General features: G+C 46.7%; 2 protein-coding genes across 6 annotated transcripts in view; both read right to left on the bottom strand.

The window, feature by feature from the left end:
• LOC134009694 (leucine-rich melanocyte differentiation-associated protein) overlaps positions 1-27,600 on the bottom strand; it is a 106,132-nt gene that overhangs the window by 22,020 nt on the left and 56,512 nt on the right. The gene's annotated exons all lie outside the window — the stretch shown is intronic.
• The window catches only part of LOC134009690 (ADAMTS-like protein 1), a 56,874-nt gene that overhangs the window by 19,248 nt on the left and 10,026 nt on the right, over positions 1-27,600 (bottom strand). For 3 of the 5 annotated variants that reach the window (XM_062449281.1, XM_062449280.1, XM_062449284.1), the window contains exons 2-3: positions 17,544-17,666; positions 2,054-2,181 (exon numbers count right to left, since the gene is read on the bottom strand). In XM_062449281.1, the coding sequence (XP_062305265.1) occupies positions 2,054-2,181; positions 17,544-17,666 (251 nt within the window). Of the gene's footprint in view, positions 1-1,390; positions 1,564-2,053; positions 2,182-4,354; positions 4,503-17,543; positions 17,667-27,600 lie in introns of those variants that run through there. The other 2 variants (XM_062449282.1, XM_062449283.1) reach the window with 2 other exon arrangements.

Genomic DNA, 27,600 nt, shown 5'->3' with positions numbered 1-27,600 from the left:
TGTGTGTTTTCGTTTGTACGCACAGCCTATGCCTTGATTGTGCCTAATGAGCTTCAGGAAAAGTATGCTTGGGATGGATCCATGCATGTGCAGTTATAACTCATGCTGTGGTGTGAGGTGGCTCTTGGATGGTGGGAGTTGTGTGTGTGTGTGTGTGTGTGTGTGTGTGTGTGCTGGTGGATGTGGATGATTGTGTGTCCTGGGTCCCAGGTCCCCTAGTCGGGGCACGGTGGGGGGGCTGGCTTGGAATGTTTTAGCTCTGTTTCCCACCAAGTGGAGCTCTTTGATGTGGCACCACGGGCCAGGCTACTGGTCCCTGATGGGGGACTGGGCCAGGTGGGATGAAGGGGGAGGGGGGGGGGGGTACTCCATGCCCAAATGCTTACACCGCACTAACCACCAAAGGACTCTATTCATAAAAAAATTCTCCAAAGAAACACACATATGCAAATGCAACACACTTGAACACCCACATATGAATATGTACAGGAACACACACTCAAACCTCAAACCACTCCTCAACAAGCCAGTTCACGAGGATCACTTTCACAGCCAGCAGGCTATTTGAGTAATAACCAAACCAGATGCTCTTGGCAACTGAAGTAATAGTTGTTGATTTAATGAAATGCATGCTCAAAACAGCAACAGACCACAGTGTTTTAACACCAGTGTTAGGGGTACGGTACATTATGTGATGGGTATATCTCAGCGGTAGAGTATTTGACTGCAGATCAAGATGTTGCATCTGATTGCCCCCCCCCCCCCCAAACCCCCTTAGGTCTCCAACGTGGTGGAGACCTGGTCTGGATCCTTCCTGAAAAACCCTCGGGGTGCCACAGGATCGACAGGGTACACAGTGGGAATTGTAAAGAGAGAGGAATGTGGTGAAGTCACCACGCAAATATTTCCCAGTCTATAAATGTGACAACATTTCTATGGAAAGCATACTTTTCTCCCGCTCTCATTCTCGTGCTCCTGAGTGAGCGGCGTCTGTGATTGGCTGCTTGGACTTGGCCTCTGAGCCTGCACTGGGCCACTTGGACTGTTTCAAGCAGAGTCCCTCAAGGTGTCTGGGATTAGATGAAAGGAGAACGTACACATTGAACAGAGGCCCTCGCTTCTTTAAGAGGTACTTAAGAAGTCGTTCTTGGCTCACTGTTTGAAGCTCCCAGGTTTAGACTTTTCCCTATGGATATGTATGTTTAGTTGGGATAATCAATATATGGTATGACACTGAGTAGATAAGAACTTAATTCTTTCTTCTGCAGAATAATCTAACCGTAACCGTCAAATCTGAGGTTTTGAATAAAGCAGTGAATGAAGAAAACTTGCCATTACTTGTAATCAGTGAGTGATTCTGTTCATTGACAAACTACTGGTGAGACCTAACCTTGTTGTTGGGTGGTGGTAGATGGGGCAATGCACTGGCCCTTTACGGCTTGGTAACAGCTTTATAAAATATAGAGCTCTCCTATTGCAGCCCATGGGAAAAGGGGTCTGTGGCGAGAAAAACACACGCTATTAGGGACCCCGTCTCGCTCCATTTGGCAGGACATAAACCACCAAGAGCCAGAGAGAGAGAGAGGACCCCCCCCCCTCTACCCTCCGCCCCTCCACATTCCCTAGACTTCATATGGGACCTTAATGGAAGCCAGTCCATCTCCTAGTCAAGACTTGACTGTGAACAAAAGCCATTACTTTGTAATACATTAAAGTCCCTCCTTAGTGAAAGGTAATGGTTTGAACTTACACTGGGCTAGCTTGTTAGGTGATTAAAGGCTCTCTGTAGGGATTTGTTCACGTGTGCTTGTCCAGGAGAGTTAGTGGATGGGAACCAGGTATTGGAAAAGGGCATCTTTCAGGGTAAAGTTTAAGGACTGTGGACTTGCCTCAGAGGGACAAAGGTGGCTGAGAGTCTTAGCTGGAGCTGAGGGTGATTGGCTGAGAGTCTTAGCTGGAGCTGAGGGTGATTGGCTGAGAGTCTTAGCTGGAGCTGAGGGTGATTGGCTGAGAGTCTTACCTGGAGCTGAGGGTGATTGGCTGAGAGTCTTACCTGGAGCTGAGGCAGCGGCGGAGGGAGTAGGAGGCCCCTCCCCCACAGGTGCGGGAACACTCGCTCCAGGAGCCCCAGGCGTCCCACAGCGTGTCCCGGTCCTCCTCTGAACGCGCCGTCCGGGAGCTCTGCACAACCACAGGAGGGAGGGGCTTCAGAAACACACGCTCTCACACAGGAGGGAGGCTTCAGAAACACACGCTCTCACACAGGAGGGGGGCTTCAGAAACACACGCTCTCACACAGGAGGGAGGCTTCAGAAACACACGCTCTCACACAGGAGGGGGGCTTCAGAAACACACGCTCTCACACAGGAGGGAGGCTTCAGAAACACACGCTCTCACACAGGAGGGGGGCTTCAGAAACACACGCTCTCACACAGGAGGGAGGCTTCAGAAACACACGCTCTCACACAGGAGGGGGGCTTCAGAAACACACGCTCTCACACAGGAGGGAGGGGCTTCAGAAACACACGCTCTCACACAGGAGGGAGGCTTCAGAAACACACGCTCTCACACAGGAGGGGGGCTTCAGAAACACACGCTCTCACACAGGAGGGAGGCTTCAGAAACACACGCTCTCACACAGGAGGGGGGCTTCAGAAACACACACTCTCACACAGGAGGGAGGGGCTTCAGAAACACACGCTCTCACACAGGAGGGGGGCTTCAGAAACACACGCTCTCACACAGGAGGGAGGGGCTTCAGAAACACACGCTCTCACACAGGAGGGAGGCTTCAGAAACACACGCTTTCACACTGGAGTGAGGGGCTTCAGAAACACACGCTCTCACACAGGTGGATCAAGACTTATCAATGAACCTGATCTCAATTTAAATGACTCAGAAAGGGAAGTTGTGCTAGTTTGGTACATTTTGACTAGATGAACTTCAGAGCTTCTCCAACCACGTCCTTACATTCCGAAACAGATGAACTTAAACTCCACTAAGCAGGCAGTGAGAGAGTATGCTGAAGGGAGGTATGTTAAAAGACCAACCGGAAATAATCTAAGATCTCAGCTTCCCACAAAATATTTAAGTCAGATGTCCGAATCATCTTTTACATTGTGAAATGGAATGCATTTGAACAAGTTCCAGTCTTAACTATTTCCTTTGTATTTCTGTTATAATTTCCCCTCACCACATCAGGAAGCAGAAGAAGTGGAGATAATAGTTTCGATCCAAGATCAATATTATGAAAAGATGAAATACACGCCTGCGAGGATAATGAGCATCTCAGATGTACCATGACGGCCAAATACCGAAAGCTTGCTTGCTTCTTCTCTCTCCCCTTTTCTCCCTCTTCTCTCTCCTCATCCATCTACCCCCCCCCCCCCCTCTCTCCCCCCTTTATCTCTCCTCTTCGCTCCATCTCTATCTCACATCAAGTTTTGTTTTCACATGAGACCTATCGCTCATGGAGTGACTCGTTTTGCTCCCAGGCAGGTGTTTATTTGAACGGTGTCAAGTGATCAGTGTTGTCATGTGAGAGGGATTGTCTAGCAATATGTGGGAACTGTGTGTTTCTTTCTCCAGACCTTGGCCTTCCCAACGCATATTGCACAATAACATATGAAGGATTGGTCTTGTCATGTCCATACTGCATGTAATAATACAATATGATAGAATATTCTAAAAAAAGCAGTCTCTTGGACTAGTAACAGATCTTTAATAATGTAATTGAAACTTCTAATTAAAACCAGATGAGAACACCAATATGGAACCTTCCATGGAATTCTACAGAATGTACAGTGTAGAGACTCCTGAGGAAGAATGGAATCCTCACAAAGCACTAAAATCACACACCAAACGTGCCAATGTATGCTGACTCATATTTCATGATGTCACATTTATTATTTCATACCAGTAAATCCCACACAGAGATATTGATCAACTGGACACACAGACTTTTCCGAAAGACACACAACTTTGTCTGAAAAAGGAAATTGAGCCAGGTGTCTGCTAAAGTGGAAATATAAATCTGTTAAAAACAGAAAACGAGTTGTCACATATTTGTGTTTTAGCCCTTGCTTCTTCTACAGCCTCTACCCTTACTCACTTTATATGGAACACACACCCCTCCTAGTTGACTGGCACATAAGATCAATCTAAAGGTGGCATGCCTACTAGTGAGAGCAGAGGGCAAGCCCAGGGTAGCCTGTCAACGTGTTCTGATCAGTAGCATATTCATCACAGTACACAATGATTCAGCTGACACATACTAAGCTACCTACAGAATAACAAGCGTATAAAAAGTAGCCCCCTTTCACCTGTCCCAAGCAAAGAGTGAAGGTTACTGTACCAGGATCAGAAGTGCTGCCAGCAGTGTCCTGCCTGCAGACGAGTGCTTGTCCATGCTCACAGGAACGTATGTGTATGTTTTTAGAGGTGTGTGTGTGTGTGTGTGTCTGGAAGCCGTGCACTTGGTGTCCCACTCGGTGTGACTCAGTGTGTGTGGGTGCGCGCGTGTCCTGGCCGTGGCTCCCTGTCCGGAGCTCTCCCTCTCCTCACTGTGCTGGGGAACGCTGCGATGGGAAGGGGGCTGGACGGCAAAGCCCCCTTCCAGTCACCAGGACCGGCCTGCCAGCCAATCAGAGGACGGTTGAGTTGTGTGTCAGAGCCAGCCAGCTGTAGACGAGCCACAGGTGTGCATGTGATCACAAAACCTACAGGCTTCCACATACAGAGATCTCCATCGCCCTTTTCTCTTCTACCTTCATTCTCTGCTCCCCTCTCTTTCTCCCTGTGCTCTTCCCTCTCTCCTGCTAGTCTTGACTCTGCCAGGAACTGGGAGTTCTTAAAGCGGCAACATTGTCCAACATAGAATCCTAATCTTGGAGAACTGGAGCATAACTTAGCTTGTACTTTATCTAAAGTACAGTAGATGGACTCAATCTGAATTCACACACACGCACACATATACTGTACACAGACACACACAAGTTGGACTTTCAATGGGGCCTTTCATAACATCTGGCAGTCCACGTTAGCACGTTTGCACAGGGGAAAGGGGAGTGCATACCCAGGTGTCTCCTGGTGGGACAATACCAAGACCTATAGAAACCTACTCACCAGAACCATGACCATGCCCTCACCAGAACCATGACCATGCCCTCACCAGAACCATGACCATGCCCTCACCAGAACCATGAACATGCCCTCACCAGAACCATGACCATGTCCTCACCAGAACCATGACCATGCCCTCACCAGAACCATGAACATGCCCTCACCAGAACCATGACCATGTCCTCACCAGAACCATGACCATGACCATGCCCTCACCAGAACCATGACCATGCCCTCACCAGAACCATGACCATCACCTCACCAGAACCATGAACATGCCCTCACCAGAACCATGACCATGTCCTCACCAGAACCATGAACATGCCCTCACCAGAACCATGACCATGTCCTCACCAGAACCATATCTACAAGAGGATGAGAGACATACCTGGTCACACATGATTGTAAATAGCTGAGTGGCCTTTACATAAACAGAACAGCTCTATGAGGCAGTGTGGGCAGAAAAAAGTGTAGATATAAATGAATTATGTGCACCCTTCTTCACATATCAGCTATATAAAAGTATAAAATATTCTTAACAAGCAGACTACTTTGCCTACAACCCCCTTCTCTTAAAAGTATGTTCTGATGTCAAAAAACCACTCCCAATCAAACGCACCACAATAAACTAAACAGATACATAATTGCAATCAATTTAAGGCAAAGAGGAACGAGCGGTCAATGCCTAAACAAATAATCAGTCCCCCTAATCACAGCCTGTCGTTCATGACACGCACACACATTATGCAAACACGGCATAAGCACGCACGTGTAGACACACGCTACATGGAGAGAGAGAGAGGAGAGGGAGAAAGAGAGAGAGAGCATTTTAAAGAGAGCCAAAGTGTGGGAGAGAGAGAAAAAGAGAGAGAAAAAGAGAGAGTTTATGCACAGACGTAAAGGGTGATCAAGCAATACAGTCTCACTCCTGTAACTATCTATGCAGGAAAAAGGATTACTCAGTTTCCATGTGGAGAAACTAGATCGCTAATAGCAATAATGTACAGAAGTGAAGTCTGCTGTACCACAAGATTGGTTTGGGGGTCGATTCCACAGATTCCTGTGGGCAGAGTTAGATAGTCATACCCCTGAACACCCTACTGTGAACTATTTACTTTTCTGGTGAAGATCTAGAAAACCTTTGTTTAAACATGGAAGTCGATCCTTAACAGTTTTTAAATTCCATAAGCAAAACGGTGTGGTTTTTTTTCTCATGTTTCAAACATACTCGACTGAAATAGCCTGCTACTGAACTTATACTATTCGGTGTTAAATATAAAGGCTAAACATGGCACTGAAAAGTTCAAGCAATGTCAAAGCAATATCAAGGCAACTGCACTTAGCTAAAACGTCTCCCATCAGAACACATTAGACATAAACATCAGCGTACAGTACGACCCAGACATCATTTACTCTGAAGAGAACGGTAACAAATGTAAAAGCTTTCCAGGGCTGTGCATAAAATGGTACACATCAGGAAAGAAGGTTTACGACCCACACTTGAACATATACCCCCCTCTTCAAACCAGAGGATTACAATAAATACTTAATTCTCAGACAATCAACCCAATACATTTTATGTCAGGCAAAAGGAAAACTGAAACCCCATAACACAGAGACTAGGACCAAACATGGGACATTAATCTTAAATCAGGCACTTTAATGAGCTCTATATGCTTGTTTCAGAGTGGGGGGAAACGGCATTTCTCCCAATAAATGTATCTTTTATGGAACCTATCAAGTTCCGTGATGAGGCCAAATGAAAGTGGCCATGGGTGCATCTACATTTTGCTGTTATCTCTCTTCCACCTTCTTTGAAATGAATCTCCTCTTTCATCCTCGGCGCAATGTTTATGAACTGAAAGTGTAACATGCTAATTGAGTTGAGTTGGTGGAGGAGGTGAGTACTGGGTGAGTGGGAGTCCGAGGACATGAGGACCCTTTGCTCATACAGTCATGACGAGCAATAGCAGTGTTTTGTTTCGGACAGGGAGTAGGTAGTAATATGGAAATGACAGATTTACTGAGCCATAAACAAACCTACAGAGGAAACGGAATATGGGTCCAGGAGAGAGAGAGAGACAGAGAGAGAGAGAGAGAGAGAGAGAGAGAGAGAGAGAGAGAGAGAGAGAGCAAGAGAGTGAGAGCGACAGAGGGAGAAAGACATGTAGGATGGGAGGCCACTTTAGGTAAATCATGTTTCATGCAGCAGAAAGATAAAGTGCCAAGCTGACCGGCTACAAGCCCCGTGTCCACTGGCACGGCTCACTAGGCTTCAGAACAGACAACCATCTCCCAGAACACTGCCGAGGGAAGATATTCGTTCTGCCTGGACATGTGCTCCCCACAGCTAAAACTGAAAACAAAGAGATTTGTTTTCCAGCACTGTCCAGCCCTCATAAATAAGGCCATGTCAGCTTGGACGGCCTGAAATATCCGGTGGGATGTAAACTACTCAGAGGGCTTTGTGGATGGCAGAGGATTCTAAACCAAGAGAGGAGATGGCAGCACTGTAACTGATATGGCGACTGTTAAAGTATATCCCCGTTTGATGGAGATATGCAGCTTTTGATGCTCTTAATGCTATCACTAAATCCTCCCTTTGGCTCAAACCAAAATGGGATGTAATCCGAGCAGACAATACGTTTTTAATTCATTCCATTAGATGTAATCCATGCAAGTATTCGAAACCTTCCCGCTAACATCTGAGGAGTTATTCCACATCAGATGGTGCATCGAACACAAAATCTCATGATACTAATACGCAGAAAATCATCTTCGAGCCTCTTCAGTTAAGTCTGCAAACCCCCCCTTTGTGGCCCCAGGGATATGGTGTGTGATTAAAAATCTGCAGTGACATTTACAGTTTCCTGACGCCCCACAGATCAACAGAGCGTTTCCTACAGCCATGTGTAGGACAGCTCATTCTTCAGCGAGCAGCTTATAGTTAAACTCCACTGTGGTTCCGCCCCCCAAAAATCCTAATCGACAGCCACTATGGTGTTTGGAAGAGATTGGTTTCCCCTCAAGGAGTCTCTGGTAAGACAGGTAAGCAGGCCATGTAAAGTTGCTCCACTGGCTAACCACTATGTTGCGTCTTGAGTCAGGTATTGTGAGGCTTGTTCAGATTGGGCCCCAGCTGTATTAGTTATAACCCTTTCACGTTGTCGTCTTCAATGCATTTCCATGGACCTTATGGGATTTTGCTTCGCTTCCAAGTTGTGTGACACTTCCCAGAAGACACCACTGTCAGATCCACATCTGACACACGTCCTCTGTTCTGGCAGCATGTCAGCCCGCCCATTTCCTGTCTGGGTGACTCATTTGTTTTGGTTTCCAAATTTCCCACATAGCCAATTAGTTTAATTTAACGGTATTGGAGCCCATTCCTTATAGCCTCTGTATAGACCAGCTGCCTGAGGGTTCTAGATAGTACACCTGGGTTCTAGGTAGTACAACTGGGTTCTAGGTAGTACAGCTGAGGATTATACAGTAGGTAGAACAGGGAGTCTGTGCAGACATTCTAGTAGATGATGTCGTCTTTATTCTGACACAGTCAAACAAAAAGTCTGTAAGAAGACCCATAAAAAGTTCATGCTATATGGTGAATGGTTTTGCAGGGTTCACATGGCTTGTAAAAAAAGACCCCTAAGTGGATCAGGCAAGGTCAAATGTCAGGCAAGCAGACCTGGAGGAAGATGACAAGAAGCCAAACCAAAACCTAAAGGCTGAAAGAAATGAAAAACAGACTGTACGGGTATTTACGTGACCAACGACTAGGTTGAGACTTTGTAGAATACCTTGGATTGTTTGGATCTTCTCCTCAGGTTTCAAGGGGTGACTGACCCAAAACATGCCATCTAAGATAGTCCTCACAATGGCAACAATCAATGCAACCAGATGAGTTCAGAAGTCTTCCCAGGAAGGAGGGGAGAAGCAGACCGAGGTGACGGTCATGAAGGATGGTCCCTCTGTAACGCTGTATGCTCGGGTGTTGTGTTCACATGCTCTGTTCTGTGCAGCTTCTCCTCGCAGTCCCCAAAGCTCTGGACGCCAGCACGGCTGTCTCTCGCACACTGATGCACTCGTGCCTCAACCCCAGCAGCTCAATAAACAACCTTGGATGACCTGCTTTCCCATAAATCACCTTGAATATCACAACCGCCCCAGAATCAAGAGGTCTCTTTGAAGGCTCACGCTAATTTGAACACACACGTTTTTTTCTTTTCGTTTTGTTTTGTTTCTTGACAGTCATTCTGCCCCCCCCCCCCATGTCTTTCCAGGGTGCCGGAGTCGTCGACAGGCCTCAGAGCCCTTAACTGTCAGCACCTCGCCACTGGGCTTTGTCTCTGAGCACCCAGATGCAGACAGGAAATGATGTCACAGCATGCCTTTAGACGAACATTCCGAGCCCATATGCTTCTGTCATCAGCGCAGGGAAGCACCGTCACCGTGGACAGTGTGGGGAAAGACTCTCGGGAGATCGTTATGCATCATGCTAGGCTGTCCAATTAAAAACAGTGAATCACCCTGGCTTTCGCTAATGTGTCCACTGACAAAGGCCTTAAGTGAGAACAATCTATAATCTAATTTGTCTCCTTTATCTCTTGAACTATGGATCCACATACACTACCGCTCAAAAGTTTGGAGTCACCCAGGCAATTTCGTGTTTTCCATGAAAACTCGCATTTTTATTTATCAAATAACTTTCAGAATGAATAGAAAATATAGTCAAGACATTTACAAGGTTAATTATTATTATTAGAAATAATTATTTTTATTTTAAATATAAATTTTGTTCTTCAAACTTTGCTTTCGTCAAATAATGCTCCATTTGCAGCAATTACAACATTGCAGACCTTTGGCATTCTAATTCTAATCCTTCTAATCATCCATTAGTCTTCTAAGGCAATTAGCAAACACAATGTATCATTCGAACACATACAGTAATAGTTGCTGGAAATGGGCCTCTATACACCTATGTAGATATTTCATTAAAAACCAGACGTTTCCACCTAGAATAGTCATTTACCACATTAACAATGTATAGTGTATTTCTGATTAATTTAACGTTATCTTCATTGAAAAAAACTGTGCTTTTCTTTGAAAAATAAGGACATTTTTAAGTGACCCCAAACTTTTGAACGGTAGTGTACCAATCTTCCCACAAGTGTCACACACCCAACCTCCTGCAGTATCTAAAGTTAGATATTGAATTAGACATGGGTTAAAAGTGTCTGCTTAATGAATACATACTTAATCATAATATTCCCATGTAATATTCCAAATTTTTCAGTAACTTGCTGGCTCTCTTCTCGTGTGGAGGTAAAATAACTCGTCCCAAGTAGCTGTCCTTGTTTCCAGAAACTACAGGCCCATAAAGCACACAGCCTCAGGGAACCCTAAGCCCACTTGCCCACGGGGCACGTATGCTAGGTTTTCATCAAAGCTTTAATATAAACACAGCTCAGACAACGGCCCATCACTCTCTCCAAATGTCCCCTCCAGATCTGCCGAATGGTGAACGAGAGCTTTAAAATGGCACTTAAGGGGATGCTGAGGGGTCGCAACAACGAAAAAGCTTCACAGGATTAGGACCGCAAGATAATGGCAAAGGAAAACAGCTGACACCACCACTGTGGCGGCCGAGGAGAGCCTGTGAGCGTCTCTCCTGCTAGCAGAGCAGCAGGGACACTGATCTCTGTCTACCATATGGAGAAGTTCATCAAACCGTGGATGATATTTGGCCCTCTTCTGCACCTTCTTGTGTCTCGAGCGTTGTCAGCGTCTTGCAGTACGACTTGAGTCTGTACACACACTGAGTGCAAACACGTGGGAGTGCATGGCATGTGCGTGACAGCCTGTGTTATTATAACACGCTATAGGCTGTGTGTTATTGCGTGTAATACAATTTCGCAGCAGGTCTATGAAAACGTACATGTACTCACTGCAGAACTGGTGTTTGGATAAAGGTACTGTGTGTGTGTGCCTTCACATTGTCCTCCTCCTGACCTTCCCTTGGCCCACAGGACACACAATAAGATCGCTCCCTCACCTCGATGCAACACTGCTGACATCATTTCCACTACTCTGACATCATCTCCACTACTCTGACATCATCCCCACCGCTCTGACATCATCCCCACTGCTCTGACATCATCTCCACTGCTCTGACATCATCTCCACTACTCTGACATCATCTCCACTACTCTGACATCATCTCCACTGCTTTGACATCATCCCCACTGCTCTGACATCATCACACTGCTCTGACATCATCCCCTAGAAACAGACTCCCTTCACAGCTGCAATGACACTGTACCGCATGACAGGAAGAGATTGTCTTTGTTGATGACATCAGACACAGGCCCTGCTAAGGGACAAACCAACAGGGAATTGTTAAATAGAGGAGAGGAAAATAAAGAGAGGAGGAGCCTTTATAACTAAACAGTGTCATCTTGTGTACAATGTATGTATTGCAGGTCACCTATGAAAAACCATATGATAAATCACTTTCAGACTATCTGTAAAAAAGATTTAAAGAATGTAACACACACATATTACTACGTTTGTAGGGGTTGATTGTATAAATGATATGACTCTTCTAAAGGACATACAATCTGTGTTTCCCAATGAACAGGGCCATAATGCAGCACCAGTTCCAAACCTTCATCCTTGCTCACCCATCCCTCCCTTCACCTTCTCCCTGAAAAAGTTGAGGAGGGAAGAGTGTCTGACCCTGTCATTCAAACCCTTTTTCTTGTCCTATGCTTTTTATCTGTATATCCGTATGCAGTTCATCCAAAAAGCAGAACATGTTTCTTAGAAGGAGACACAAGAAGATATAATGTAAAAACAACCACAAATGTAATATACTAAAGTTATTCCCATGTGGTCAACTTCAGGTACGGATGGCTTGCTGAGCACAAGTAGCTTCTTGTAACTGTATCTTTAGTAGAACAGAGCGAGATCCTCTTAAGGGACAATGCATTCTGGGATGCCTGTCACCAGTCATTTCAAGTCAGTGGCATTACTAACATCTTGGGCCTCAGCCCAGATATCTAGGCTGTGTTTCACTACAATCCTCTGCTGTGTACTGTGGAACCATAAATCTAGTAGCTGCAACACACCTTCCTGGTTCTGGACCTAATTCAGTGAACAGTGAATAGGATTCTGAACGCACCCCTGGCTGTGGGGAGTAGCATGACCCTGAACCCTTCTATGCAATAATTCTCCATGGAAAAAACAGGGGGGAAAAGTCATTGGAAAATGGGTGATTATGCAATTATTTTGGTAGAATACAACATTGAGCCCCTCATTACCCAACCAGTGTAAACAGGCTCTTCAATAAATCTCCATATTTTATTTACCCTATTGTTTTACATACTTTTTCCCTTGAAATAGGTACTTCTTGCGTCTGAGAAATCCACTCTCTCATTCCCATGACAAGCATGCCAAAATGGCTCATCATTGTGCGTCACACAAGAGGGATGAAGGAGATGAATAATGAAATGACACTCAGATATGGTGGATCATGTACACATTCATCTAGGAAGCTCTCAGACCTGTCCTCGCCTCAAGAACAGGAACCGCCCTCGGGAACACAGAGGTCTATGTGACCCCTTCCAACGCGGAGAAAGAGAGAGCAGAGATGAGCATGAGGGATGGGAGGATGGAGGTGGAAGGTGGAGTGTTTGAGGGTGAAAACCCCAGGTCGCCCATTCATCTTTCTCCAGCACCTAACTCTCCCAGCACTAGTCACTAGTCAGGGGATTGAAAAAGGAGGAAGGGAGGAGAGATTAAGAGAGAGTACGGAAGGAGGCAAAGGGACGAACAGAGTGAATGAAAGAAAAGGAAGGAGGGAAGAAGGAGAAAGAAGGAGAGAAAGAGGGAATGACAGACAGAGGAAAGAGAGAGAGAGAGAGAGAGAGAGAGAGAGAGAGAGAGAGAGAGAGAGAGAGAGAGAGAGAGAGAGAGAGAGAGAGAGAGAGAGAGAGAGAGAGAGAGAGAGAGAGAGAGAGAGAGAGAGAGAGAGAGAGAGGGAATGGCAGACAGAGGAAAGAGGGAGAGAGAGGGATTTCAGGAGGATCTCCAGGGCCTCCAGGGCAGGGCAGTCCTCACCAGCCCTGCTGATAAATCTGCTCCTGGATGAGCACATTCCCACCCCTCCTTCTCCTCTTCTCCTCCCCCCGCCCACATCACTCCTCTCAGTCCCTCAGACCAAAATGCCTGGTGAGGGAACATGAACTATGAACAGTACCTCAGACCAGAATGCCTGGTGAAGGAACATGAAATATGACTGGTTGCTATGCAGACATCTTGGAGTCTCAGTTGTGATGGGTACCTGCCTCAGAGCCATGATCTAACACACCACACAGAGTCAGACTACAAATGACTTTGTGTTCAATCTGCTTCTTGTGCCCAGATGCAACCCACTTGCTACTTTTACCAACCTCACAGTATGAGCTGTGTTTATTATTGCGTCTACAGAGTCTGGATGATCCCTTCCAAAGTGCCACTCACAGCCCGGCCATCATGCCAGGCCTTCATGGATGGGTGTGTGTTTCAACAGTCCAAAGGGAGTATTTGGTTACAGCCCAATGGGAGCCCTAAATGTGGCAACTAGAAATCAGTTCAAGTCTTCTGGAAGGTTCTGCTTGAGTTTGCGCTTTTGTGTTGCCGAATAATCAGGTTCAGGGCCCGAGGGGTTATTTCCAATTGGACAAGGAGAAAATTTTCTTCTTACGGATGCTGGAGTGAAGTGGTTGGTAAAATGTCCCCTGACTCTTTAACAAAGCGCCCCATTCCCCCAATAAATCATTTCTGTAATTATCTGGCATTTTTAACCATTATGACAGGTTGTTGCTACCACAGCACACTGCAACATAAATATGGCTACTGGCTCCAAGGCCTTATATAGTTTAGGGTGACCAGACGTCCTCTTTTACCCGGACATGTCCTCTTTTCGAGACCTAAAAAATGCGTCCGGCAGGGATTCCAAAATTGTCCGGGATTTTGCCTCGTCGGATATTTGTGTTTCTCTGGGTCTTTCACAAACGATTACGCCCTTACAAGTTTTGGAAAGGGTATCTACCCTACGTTCCACCTTCTTGCGCGAGCTCTGACTGTAGAGAGAACTGTCATTTTGATCAGATAGTGCGGCATGCAATACACAACCACCCCCCCCACCCGTCGACGCGACAAAGTGTCCTCTTTTTCACAAACTCAAATCTGGTCACCCTATTATAGTTCCATGCCCATTGCTCTGATACAATGAGAACCTGCAGCTTCAAACCCCTGGAACCAAGATAACCAGAGGGCCTGTCTTGCTGTATCTTCTGGCATCACTGCTAGCGTGTGTGCGTTGAGGGGGGGGGAACATCTGCAAGGAATACAACCACAAATGTAAACAATTAAAAATCAAATCGTTAAAGACGGCGCGCTCGAATGTGTGCATGCCTGCACAAGGAGGACGGGGGGAGGAGCGGGTGGAGACTCCTCGGGGGGGGAGGGGGGGGTGGTGCGTGGGTGGAAACGAGCGCCGAGGACGAAGGGAGGGAGGAATCTGTGCACTAATCGAAGACACAATGTTGGCGGACGACGCGAAGAATGTGGGGATGTGTCTCCGTGTGCCGAATGACACTGGATGGGGATGTGTGCGAGAGCCGGTGCTTGGACACGCATGAACTCACACGACCTGTGATAAGCCTGCGTTCGCTGATTCGAAACGACAGGACCGATTCCACATCAGAACCAGTGTAATGGGAAAACATATCTGGAAACATACGGCACACTTCCGCCAAAGATACAAACACCGTAACCCCCCAAAAAATGAATGCATGTAGAAACACACACACACACACACAGCCTGTCATTATGCGGGCAGTGCGGTGAAGTCTACCCCTCTGGCAGCAGTACTCCGTTACCCACAGTGCACTGGTGTGAGGCCACATCAAGAGAGGTCTGACGCCCACTGTGGGGGCTGGAGGGCTGAACACATTCAGCTGATGGAACACGCACACGGAGCCCAACCCGACACCACGTGACCCGTTCTGCAGCTGCAGCGCGACCCGAACCCACTGCTGCCAGAACCTACCCAGCCTGTGGGGGGAAGGCTCCCAACACTGCCAGGCAGGAGACACAAGCCGACAGCGAGTAAACACTTCCTATACATGTCGCCACTCTCACTCGTGGCTTTAGCATGTGCTTGCACACGCCCTGATGTGTGGATGCGCTGGACGCGCTAGAACATACACGAGGGCCCTCGTCTGCCATGCTTTAGGCTCACCCTCGACCACGCCTGAGGGGGGGGGGGGGGGGGGTCGGGATCCAACTGACCCTCCAAAAACCCCGGCATGCTCGTCCCCTTAATGAGTCCCGTAATTAAGCATGATTGGTGCCCTTTCCCCCTGACGCCGTACCCACAACACAGCTGGCCAGGGACGAGGCAGCCGGGCACGGGCTGCTCTCCGCGAGACCCTGCCCACCCCTCCCCGTCCCCCTCTCTGCATGTACTTATTCACACGGTAGGCTTTTAAAACATGGCTGCAACCGGCTTTTTTTTTAACACACGGCCTGTTTGGAGAGTAGAGAGAGAGACACAGACAGAGAGACAGACAGAGAGACAGAGACAGAGACAGAGACAGAGACAGAGACAGAGACAGAGACAGAGAGAGAGAGAGAGAGAGAGAGAGAGAGAGAGAGAGAGAGAGAGAGAGAGAGAGAGAGAGAGAGTTAACATAGTGTAGCTTGAAGGCCCATCCATCTCTCCATCTCTGGGCTGGGCCATGTGCAGGCAGGCAGAGTGTTCTCCACACCAAAGCCAAGCGCCGAGCCAGCAGGACCGTGAGTGTGAGAGGTTGGGACCAAAAAATATCTATTATCTCATAGAAACTCCTAAAACGTCAATGTTGTGGGGAGGATGCGGATGGTTGGCAAAGATAAAACTGCAGGAGGATGTGTTCATCAGATAGCCACTCATCGGTTAAGACTCAACCCTCTAAACCAACCTACCAAGCAAGGAAAATAGGCTGTCTGGATGTTTCGTTAGAGATTCATGTCGTGGCAAAGTTTCGGGATGTTTTCGAGATCAAGAGAGCGAGGATGAGATGGGACAGTCCATGAAGAAACAGGAGGGGTGTTTGGAGGATGACTGTGTTTCACTTGCTGCATCTCACACCAATGAATCTGTTCTCTTCGTTTGACATTTTCACTGCTTCACACAAATAACAGGCCACCCCTCTTCACTGGGGCTCCCCTACCTCGCCACGGTGGGGAGGGCTCAGTCTCGGAACCCGCCAGCATAAACATTTTCATCCAGAGAGAACAATTCATCTGTGCCCTTATGTGTGGGGCGGAGAGGTGAAGTATGGAGCTATGGAGAAGTAAAACACTTCAGAATTGGCAAAAGCAGAAACCTGGGCAGTCGCTAATTAAGCGGTGTTTCTCTTGGCTTTGGAGAAACACTAATATTGAGTCAAGATCCAATATGGGACAGAGCGATGGAAGCCTGAAGCTACTGAGTCAGAGGTGAGAAAGAGCAGCAGAAACATGGCTCACCTGCCTGAGCTAAAACCTAACTAATCTAAGTTGTAGTCTCTCTTTTTGGAGACAAGTTATCATATATGTCATATCGAGAAATATTGTTATCATATTTCTGAGGATTTGAGTAAATAAATGTTGCTTCCAATGACAAAGGGTGAAAAAAAAAAGACTAAATGTCAATGATGACAACGGAAAGATTTTTGTCAGTCATCTCCCTACTCATAGAGTAGCGAGCTGTTTGTGACTGCACTCACACTCACACAGCTGCAGAATGAGACCAGTGCACATCTATCGCACTATCAATAAATAAAAAACTCCCAACCTAATCACTACAAGCCATTTAGAACAAACTCTCGGCTAAATGGCAGTCACCGACTGCATCAAGGACAAAAAAAACGAGTAATGGCGGCGGGTGAGCCAGCCAATGACGTCAACAAGTTGGAGGGCCAAACCCCCGTTAGATAAGACAGTTGGGTGAGTGATTGTCTTCGAGAAACAGCTGGAGCTTTGTCCCGTCTCTGACAGAGTGGAAGCACTGTGATTCAAAATCCCTCTCAGCCCTGGACAAGAGTCAGACTTCCTCCACTCCCTCCTTCCACGGTCAGTGGAATCGCTAGGAACAAACTTGCTAAAACCTGCTAAACAAACTTGAGTTCAGTAGTCAGGAATAGTGTGTGTCATTACCTAACATGGAATCTGCTCACTAAGGCGAGAGCCATGATAATATTTGCATCTGACCATTTGACAACATGTATACACATCCCCCTCCGTGATGTGGGTCATCATCGTTTATTATAGAGAGTTCAGTACGTAAGCTGGTGATGGCACTATGAACAGTGAGGTAAGGGATTCTTAGAGGGTTTTATTCAGGCACTTACGGGGTCTTCTGGCTTGTGGTTGCTGGGGCTTTCATGGAGATGATCGCCTGGAGGGTCGTCACGACTGGTCAGGGTGAACTCCCGGATGAACACGGCGTCACCGTCACTGGCCTCCACATCTACCTGCAACAAAGTCAGATTAGGAGTTCGATTGGTACCAGAGGTGCGACCAAGTCACTATTGTGCAATTCACAAGTTAGTCTCAGGTCTTCGGAATCAAGTCTTAAGTAAAGTTACGAATGAAAAGTCTTAAGTCATGCACCAAGTTCATGAAATAAAGGTAAATTGCAAGCCTAGATTTTATTGTATTTTAGTCTCAGTCGAAAAGCTTTCTATGGAAATATTTGTTATGAACAGGCAGACAGATCAACTCTCCACGAACTTGGATCAACAAAAACATTGAAGTCTTAAGAAGCACTGGTCTGAACCAAATCCATGTTATTCATACAAATGTATTTCCAGTGTGAATTATACCCATGGAAATCCAATTTAATCCCGATGCTATAAAAATACATTCCAACCTGCAGCTTGAACCCTCTTTGCCAGTGCCTCAAGGGAAAACCATATTCCGTCATCAACAGTAAAATGAATCAACCCTTTCTGTGCGGTAAACCAAAGGACTATTACATTGCTATCAGGGTTTTGGTTCGGGGTTAGTCTTGTCCTCTCTCTATGAGTCTCCTGGTAACAGGTAACTGTTACAAGAACTTAGTGGATGTTGAAACACCAGGTGTCTGAAATGAGAAGATGAAACCACAGAGGGGTTGTTTGGATTGGGTCCATTAGCACCACAGTGCTTGTTCTCAAGGATGCCCCTCCGCACGGACCAGCCCCCCAGCTGCTCTCTCTTTCTGGGTCATAAACACCCTGTAATGACCCTGGTCAGCTGACAGCTTCCAGGGGCCGGGCCAGGGTGGATTTAGGGCAAGGAGAGAAGGGAAAGAGGGTTGAAGGTTTAGTGTTTTATTTGTGTGTGTGTGTGTGGGGGGGGGGTTAATGGGGGGTGTCCAGTGCTGCTAAGCAACTGTGCGAAACATACACTAATATCCTGTGAGAAAAGGCCATACAATGCATGTTAACAAGTGCCAAAGCAGATCTGTGCTGACGTCCTAGACTCAACGCAGTTCAGTTGTGATCACTTCGCTTGCAAAGGGATCAGAATGAACACAACCCTTGGGAGTGCAGCTGAAGCCCTCCTCAGACATCCTACTCCACAGCCGTGAGGGCTATGTGGAGTATGGGAAGTCTGATCGTAGTCAGGAAACACATGTTGCATTAACATCTTTGGCACCTTTGATCCATAAAGTTTAATACTTTGAGGATCAGAACGATAGCATCGCTTTGTTATATACGATAATGATTTCATGACTCCTTGGCTTAAATTCTATTGAATTCATAGAGCAGGCACGTCTGCATTACACAACAAAGGATGGTGAATTGGAGGATCAAGTGATCTTTTCAACCTTTAAATCATTACATAAAATATTTTCTACAGGTAAAGTACTGCTGTGTATATTGCATCACAATCAACCATGTTTAAATAATGTTGCACTTCCAAGGCATTTCTTTGTGGCGGTTAACTCCTCAAAAATCCATTGATGCCATGGAAAACGATTAAACATATACCACAGCAAACACATTATAGGGCCCAATGCCCTGTAGTCCACAAACATCCTCTACTCAGTGAGAAGCTGAAATCTGTCAAAACTGAGGCCTAATGGAGCGTGGCAGCCAAAAGCTTTTTTGAGTCTTTAAGGGGAATCTATCAAGCTCGTTTTCCCTTGCTCGTCTTAAGAAAACATGCTGGTCGTTAAAATCAAATGCCAAGGATCTTGCACACCCCGCTGGACCAAGTCATTCACAACTGGCCGAGGTCCGAGTACCTTCTGCTTCCAGAGAGGTCGAGGCCAACGATGGCTCTCCAGCATGAGGGAGCAGGGAAAAGTCCTCTTCCAGGGGATGCAAGGTTATAGAGTGATTAGCAACTGGCAGGTCGAAAATACTTTCTCATAGGATTTTGATGGTGTGCGAGGCTTTCCAATCCTCCAGGCCCGACGAGACCCTGACTGCGGATACATGCTGTAGCTGCCCATCGAAAGCCCGGATCCTTTTCCTGTTTTCAGAGAAGAATCCCACGAATCCCCCTCGTTCTCTGAGCCCCCACAAACGTACAGTGCTTGTAATCGCCGGGACACGATGGTTTACCTCTGGATAAGAGCTTCTGCTAAATGACTAAATGTACCTCGGCGTGGCTGCTTGTCACCCAACACAACAGCACACATGCTTGTGTGACAGAGGGTGCGGGGAGTCGCTCTCTTCCAGCCGGCTCCGATTTCAAAGTCGGGGGGACCAGACGGGCCAGCGAGGGAGGAAGTGAACTCAGGGCAAGGCGGGCCTTCAAAGAGAATAATCAGCAGTAATAACACCAACTTGATATTATAATTGGTCTTTCCTGAAGGGTGGTGCCAGCCTGCAATGTTGGAGGGAAATTGCCCAAAAAAAGGAGGCCACCTCCAGCATGGTAGGCTAAAACCTGGACTTCAATGTCACACATGGCTGACTTTGATGAATAATAACCTTCTGCTGTTTTGACGAGGTGCCCGCTCTTCAGGGCCGGCTTCTGTCCGCGTGAAATGTAAGAGGAAAAGATATTTTGTTAATCCACTTTCAAGGGGATCTTTGAAAGCTTTCACTTAACACGCTGAGGATTAAGAAGCACCGAATGAAATCATTCCCGTCCTTGTGCGGGATTGGGGTTTCCGTCATCCAAGTGGCGTATCAATGCTGCGCTCTGATCCGGGAGCTATCGACCCAACAAATCAGTGATCCGTGAGAGTATTTTCTACACACTTCAACATTTGCTCATTATAGAACAAAGCCCTGGGTTTCTCCACGATCTCGGCTCTGATAACGGGATATATCTTTGGGGGTGTGACAGGATCTTGGCCGGCGGATGGCAACACTACACTCTTTATAGGTATAAGACCTCCTGGTTCCAATCTGCACTTCAAGAGTTTGCCTGCAGGACATGGCAGTGCAGTGGGTCATGAGCGAACGCCTAAAGAATAGTGCGAAACCCCTTTCAACACTTTCTCTTCTTCTTGACAGATGGGTTATTTAATATTGGGATTTCTCTCCTCCCGGGACCTTTGAAGAAGCAGCTTCAGTTTTCTGTTATGTTTCCCCTCCACTGAGTTCGATATGTCTATCTCTGGAGAACCAATCACGCTGAGAGGGGAATAGAGAGGGGAGCGAAACGTCAAAATGGCATTCGGGAATCCCACAAACGTGATTGTGAATTTGTAAGGTTGTGATAGCAAGTGTAGTAATGTCTTTACTACAAGAGGGAAGAAAGAAATGGAACAACGAGAGCAAAGTATTGCCTGTGATGGTATCCCATTCTGTTGAATATCTTAAGACCCATTTGTTTTCCCTTGCCTCTGACACCATGTAAGTACAGCAATGTCATCCTATATTTATACGTCTGTGTCACTGGGCATTTATATGAGCCAATGGGCCCATCAGTACCTGTCAGCTCATTGGCTTCCTGCTGTTTACCGCCTCACATTCCAAGGGAGGGGAAAGGAGCTCAGAACTGTCACACTTTGCCTCTCCACCGGCCTCTCAAACACTGCCTCTCAAACACTGCCTCTCAAACACTGCCTCTCTACCGGCCTCTCAAACACTGCCTCTCTACCGGCCTCTCAAACACTGCCTCTCAAACACGGCCTCTCAAACACGGCCTCTCAAACACGGCCTCTCAAACACGGCCTCTCAAACACGGCCTCTCAAACACTGCCTCTCAAACACTGCCTCTCTACCGGCATCTCAAACACTGCCTCTCAAACACTGCCTCTCCACTGGCCTCTCAAACAATGCCTCTCAAAAACTGCCTCTCAAACACTGCCTCTCAAACACTGCCTCTCCACCGACCTCTCAAACACTGCTTCTAAAACACTGCTTCTCCACCCGCCTCTCAAACACTGCCTCTCAAACAATGCCTCTCAAAAACTGCCTCTCCGCCGCCCTATTAATCTTTGCCTCTCCGCCGGACTCTCAACCAGCACCTCTTGACATCGGTATTCATGGTATTTGACTCCTGAAAAGGTCAGGGCCACTTGCATTATTCTAAAGGTAGTCCTCCTTCACAAAGACGCAATGGAATTGGGTTTTGTTTTTTTAATGCTGGCTTTATTGAAGAGAGGCGAAATTAAAAATTGAGGGCTGACAAATGTCATGCTTTAATGCCATTGCTTTGAAGGCAACAGTGCAGGTGCAGGTCATCCATCACACAACCATTTTCATCTATCCTAGATCTGCTGGGAGACAAGCACCTGACCACAAGCTGACCACAACCTGCAAAGGTGCAAAAACAGTTAACGTTGCAGGTGTCATTCACACGTTTCCTGTAGTCCTCTTTTACAAGTGAAGTGTCAATTTGCCTTTGGCTCCCGTTAGACAGAGAATTTTATTTATTTAAATAGAAACATAAACCACAGATGTTGTGGTTTTTCTACTCAGGTAACAACAGCCATTCTTATATTTAATATGGAGGAACTGTATTTTCCAAGGCCCTTAAACAGCTTTTGACAGCTTGGAGACCAGCACACAGGAAGTCACAACATTACTGGTACGGAAATCAATCCTGGCTAAGTGTTTCTCCAACATGCAGCCCATGTACGTAATCCTGCTGTTTGTCTGCCTATGGAATCAAACCCACCAGACATTTCATTTCATTCATACTCAACAAAAGCTGTTTTTTAATAAATATGCTTTTCAAGGCATTTCTGCTTTGTTGTGATAGGTGTAGTTACAGAGAGACAGGAAATGTAGGGAAGAGAGAGGGGAAGACATGCAGGAAATGGCCCGGGACGGACTCGAACCCAGGCCAGTGAGGTAAGGCCTCAGCCCACATGGTACAGGCTAGGGGGTCTGGTCCTGGCAGCTAGTACTTATCTGGTTCGAGGAACTAGCCCACTGTGTCACACAGGTAGACGGCATTCTTCAGACACATCGTAGAAAGCACCATGTTTTCCTCTAAGAAACAGTCTGTGACTTACATAATCTTTAGAAACGGATGAATGTGATTATGTAAATGTGATCAAATTGTAAAAATAAACAATACACTATCGGACAGATTTATATCGTACTTTGTTTGTGGTCATTGACACCGTGAGCTGATATGGTAAAGGGCTATGCTAAAAAAACGGAAGAATGCCTGACCAGATACATCAAAACAGAGGATTGTGGGAAACGCATGTCTGCCGACCAAGAGCCTGGGCCGACCTCTGCGTATGATGCCAGTGTCATCATGCCCAAACGGTCGGGGCAGCAGGGGATTCCCACGCTGATGTTAACAGGGACAGTGACAGAGTGCGGATGGAGGACAACATCCTGAGGTGTCCCTGCGGACTGCCCTGTCACTTCCTGAAACATGCCAGTCCTTCCTGTTCGAGTGCAAAACTCTCCCTAACAGGCTGCAATGAAACAACATCGAAGGGGAGGATGGGAACCTCAAAGCTGGATAAAGAGGTGAATGAGAGAGAGCAGGACTATCGCTCTCTAGTCTCAGGGCGTCACTCTGGACTCACTGACACACTGTCCCTGACTGATCTCTGGAAAGGCTACAGGTTTTAGTTCCATCTTTCAGCACATTAAGATCAGAAAGTTAGGGTTGCTACTCAGTGCACCACTGTGACTTACAGATACCCGTAGAGAAAGGGAGGGGGGAGAGAGAGAGAGAGAGAGAGAGAGAGAGAGAGAGAGAGAGAGAGAGAGAGAGAGAGAGAGAGAGAGAGAGAGAGAGAGAGAGAGAGAGAGAGAGAGAGAGAGAGAGAGAGAGAGAGAGAGCATTGACCGCCTCTTCGAAAAGCCACTGGGGTCCATACAATCACTTCTTATGCTAGGTCTTGTTTTGCTACCTGGCAGGTGGGGACAATCGCTTTCTGAACGGACGGAACGGATACGGTGAAGCGGTGACATCATAAAAACATTGACATTGGCGACTGTAACATGAGCTGCTGCTCTGAGGGCTTAGTGTTAGCACTAGACCATTACAACACCGTTGACATTACATTTGAAAGGTTGAACGCTCAAATAGGATTCAATAGTGGTCAAGAACAACCGTGAACCATTAATTATATAATGTAGCCTATGGGTTTACATTTGAATAATTTCACATTGGAGAAATATATCATATGAAGGAACATATTTCAAATATGTTGTTTGAACTATGATGACAACTAGTCAGCTGTCATCCATATAGACCCATTCCCCTGCTAACTGTCCCAGGATTTGCTCCAGAAAAGATCTGGTTACCTAAAGTTATCCCCGTCAGCCACAACAGCCCAGTCAACTTCTGCAAATGCTAAAACACAATGTAACATAATATAGATATAATGTAGCTGATCCTCTAAAACAGTAGTTGTTAGGCTCCATCACATGAGATGATCCCGAAAGGCAGCAGAACATGGTTGTCACCCTCTCAGGGAGAACACCGCCCAGCTGGTACACATGCCCCTCACACACACACACACTCATCCGTTTGACTGGTTCACTGGCAGCTTTCCCTGGAAGCGTTGGTGCTCAATAAGCACAACCCTAGTCTTGAAACGCAGTCTTTGACACCAGCTGTAATGTGCACACACACACACACACACACACACACACAGACACACACAGACGCATGTAGACACACACACGCACAGCTGTCTCCCTTCATCATATTCAAAAGGAGATGGATAAGGACTGGCAGCTGGGTACCACTATTAAAGTACAGTGCGCAACAGGCAGAGGGGCAATGAGTTCATCAGCACAGTTCAGTACATGGCTGCACTTCACAGCATCAATTAGAACAAAGGATCCCCCCAAGTCCTCCAAATATGCATGTTTGACATCCTTTCATTTCAAATATACCAATGTGCCACCAATATACCAATACACTTCTAGATGGACATGAATCAGTAACACAGACAGGGGAGATGGAGTTATGGTCTGGGTGTGTAGTGGGCTAACTAGTATTGCTGTTTCTTTCTGTTAAAGGTGACGACCAAGTGTCTTCTGTGAGGATGGTTTGGATACGTTCTCCCTATTCTCTAAGCATGTGTCATCTATGGAGTGTCTGGCTCATGGGCATCTGAATCTGTGGATCATGTGTAGCATCGGCCAGACCTCCCAGAAGTCCTATCCAGTAATCACTGTTTTCTTTGAAAGAGACACGGAACCAATCTGGCAGTCCAAAGGGCCTGAGGTGAAACCTCTTCATAAGCCAGTTCCACCACATCACACCACGGGCCAGCCCCACCACACCACAGGCCAGCCCCACCACACCAGACCATGGGCCAACCCCACCACACCACAGGCCAGCCCCACCACACCAGACCATGGGCCAACCCCACCACACCATGGGCCAGCACCACCACACCACACCATGGGCCAACCCCACCACACCATGGGCCAGCACCACCACACCACACCATGGGCCAGCCCCAACTCCATGTAGGCAAGCACAACAGCACTAGCAAAGAACTTTCTAATTAATCCAATAGAAAATGAAAAGGGAATCTAAGAGGACCTATTCCCATTCCAGTACAGGGGCCAAGACATATTTTCCAGAGTCTTTCCCCCACAAAAACTCTCGTTGCTCTGTCTGAACTTACAGCAGGGCCACATTCCTAAGCCTAAAATAAGGGCTCTCATTTGCCAATGTGCCCGAACTTCATGTCCATAATCCCTGGCATTTCTGGAGCCAGACATCATCGTGCTGTCAGAGGTAGAAAGGTAATGTTGGAGTGTCATTCTGGTTATAATGTTCCATCAATGAGCGCCGAGCCACTTGTTAGAACTCACTTCATTAGCTGCTGATGGGGATTATGGTCTCAATACAATATTATATGTATTATAATGGAAGTAAGTGTTTCCATTGTTGTTGATTATATTTGTTCTTACTGGTTTCTTGTTCAGTTAATGTTTCTCTGTTTCCTGGTTTTCCTGTGAGATCCGCTGGAACACATTGTTCAACAAAAAACGGAGGGTAAGTTTCCCATTCTCCAGGTTCAGAAGGAACAGCCATAGGACGAGGCTCTGAAGTGACGATGATGCAGCGAGATAAAGACGGGTGTCAGTGACCGATTACCACCAAGAGCTTCAGACGTCCATATCTTCCCTAATTGTTAATTGTCAAGCGTGAGGGAGCAGTTTGATGAATGTTCCCAGCCAACCCGACGCAGCTCAAGTGGCGATTGAGAGGGAAAAAAATGTTGGCACACGGAGCGCTACACATTCCCTTTGTATTAAAGAGACAGATCCTAGGCGCCATTTAAACTCTTTAACACGCCATGGGAGATTTATCTGACACCGCGTGTGTGAGTACACGGACCGCTCCATGTGCTGCTTTGGGAGCCGTGGGGCACACATTTGTCCACCTCCGTGTCTAACTGTTGGTGTGGTTTAGGAGCGTATTTTTTAAGTGAGTTATGTCGAATTCGATGGTGTGTGTTTCTCTTCAGTGTTTTCGCTTGTGTTTGGCCCTTAGTCCCAGTAATCACACGAGCGTTCTCTAGTTGCGCGGCACGGGGAGGATGCATAAGTGAGACGCTATCTTCGCTTCTTGTTGCGCTCCCTGAGATCCCTCAAGCAAGCAGCAGTTAGGCTATCTCAAAGAAATATAAACTGTCTGTAATTGCAAAAAAAACATTGTCACATTTGTCTGCATACAGTGCAGTATGCCACTAAACGTCTGCTTGTTGTTTCAATAATTATTTACATTTCCAAGCAAGAGCAACTGTATCAGGTTAACTGGATAAAGGATGCACTAAACCTCGAGCTAGCAGGACACAACTGCAGCACATCAGTCAGGTGGTCTTAAATAATTTGGTTTGTGGGAGATATTAGTCAGCACAATTCGTGTGCTGTGCTGTGCGTTCTGTCAATCTATTTAAATGAGTGTTATATCTGGGAGTTGCATATGTTGAATCTGGGTAAATCAGCTGTTTTGCTTTATGGGTTTGCGGTGAGGTGTGGATCATATTTGTAATTGTGTGTGTGTCTTTGTACGTTTGTTAGCATTGTAATACTTGCGCCTATGCGTGTATGTGCGTGAGCGTGCCTCTGTGCAGACGTGAGTCTTCATGACTGTGCGACAGCTAGTGTGTGTATGTGTCTGTGGTTGGAATCAAGTACTTGCGGTAACTGACTCCACTTTGACAGCAGTCGAGTCGAGCGAGCTATCAGGAGAGAGAGATAGAGAGAGAGGGAGAGAGAAAGACAGAGGCTCAGCCCATGCTACCCCCCTAGCCCCCATTCCAAGCACATTGGCCATTAAGACGTCAACCCTCTGTGCCCTGTCAATTTCATGGGAACCTGATAGCCTGATGGAACCCCCCCCCCCACACACACACACACACACACCATATTCAGGGAGCCAGGATAGCCTTTCACTGTCTCACCAGTAACAAAGCCTACCTGCTGAATACCATCCACATGCTTTAAGATACAGCACATCTAACACGCACAATAACCCCTGCATCTCTGCTCTGCTCTGTCCGTCTTGTTTGTTTGTTTTAAGACCAGTTTGACAAGTTTAAATACTGCGTCAGAATGTTTCGATCGGCAGTTATCAGGTTGCAACGCTGTGGTCTACCAAACGTCATCGTTCCGTCCGCAAAGTTCAGGTTGGTGGTCGGCAATTTGCCGACCACCAACCTTTGCCCCTTATTTGGAAGCCCCATCATTGCATTTAGCGTGTTTTGTTGTTTAAATAGTAGCAGTTCTGATTATGTTCTAGTGGTTGCGAAGGCTTCCTCCCCAGGAGCATAGGAGTCGTGGAGCTTTTCTCAAATTGGACATTACTGAACGCCCCTGCACAATGGTGGTCTTGTCCTGCTAGTCAACAGGCTGGTGCTGCTGTATTTACAGAGGGCAGCTGAGTATGTGCTACTGAATTCAGTTGAAAAAAGAAACAAGACAAATAGTTGGATTTGGCGCGCCCATGTGAATGCGTGTGTGCCTGTGCATGTTTGCACAGCTGTGTTGTGTGGCCTGGGTCATCTCAGTGGGG

This window comes from Osmerus eperlanus, chromosome 23 (genome assembly GCF_963692335.1).
Source record: "Osmerus eperlanus chromosome 23, fOsmEpe2.1, whole genome shotgun sequence".
In the NCBI taxonomy this organism is placed as follows: domain Eukaryota; kingdom Metazoa; phylum Chordata; class Actinopteri; order Osmeriformes; family Osmeridae; genus Osmerus; species Osmerus eperlanus.
The sequence above is the reverse complement of the archived record's forward strand: the minus strand, read 5'-3'. Positions and strand labels throughout refer to the sequence as shown.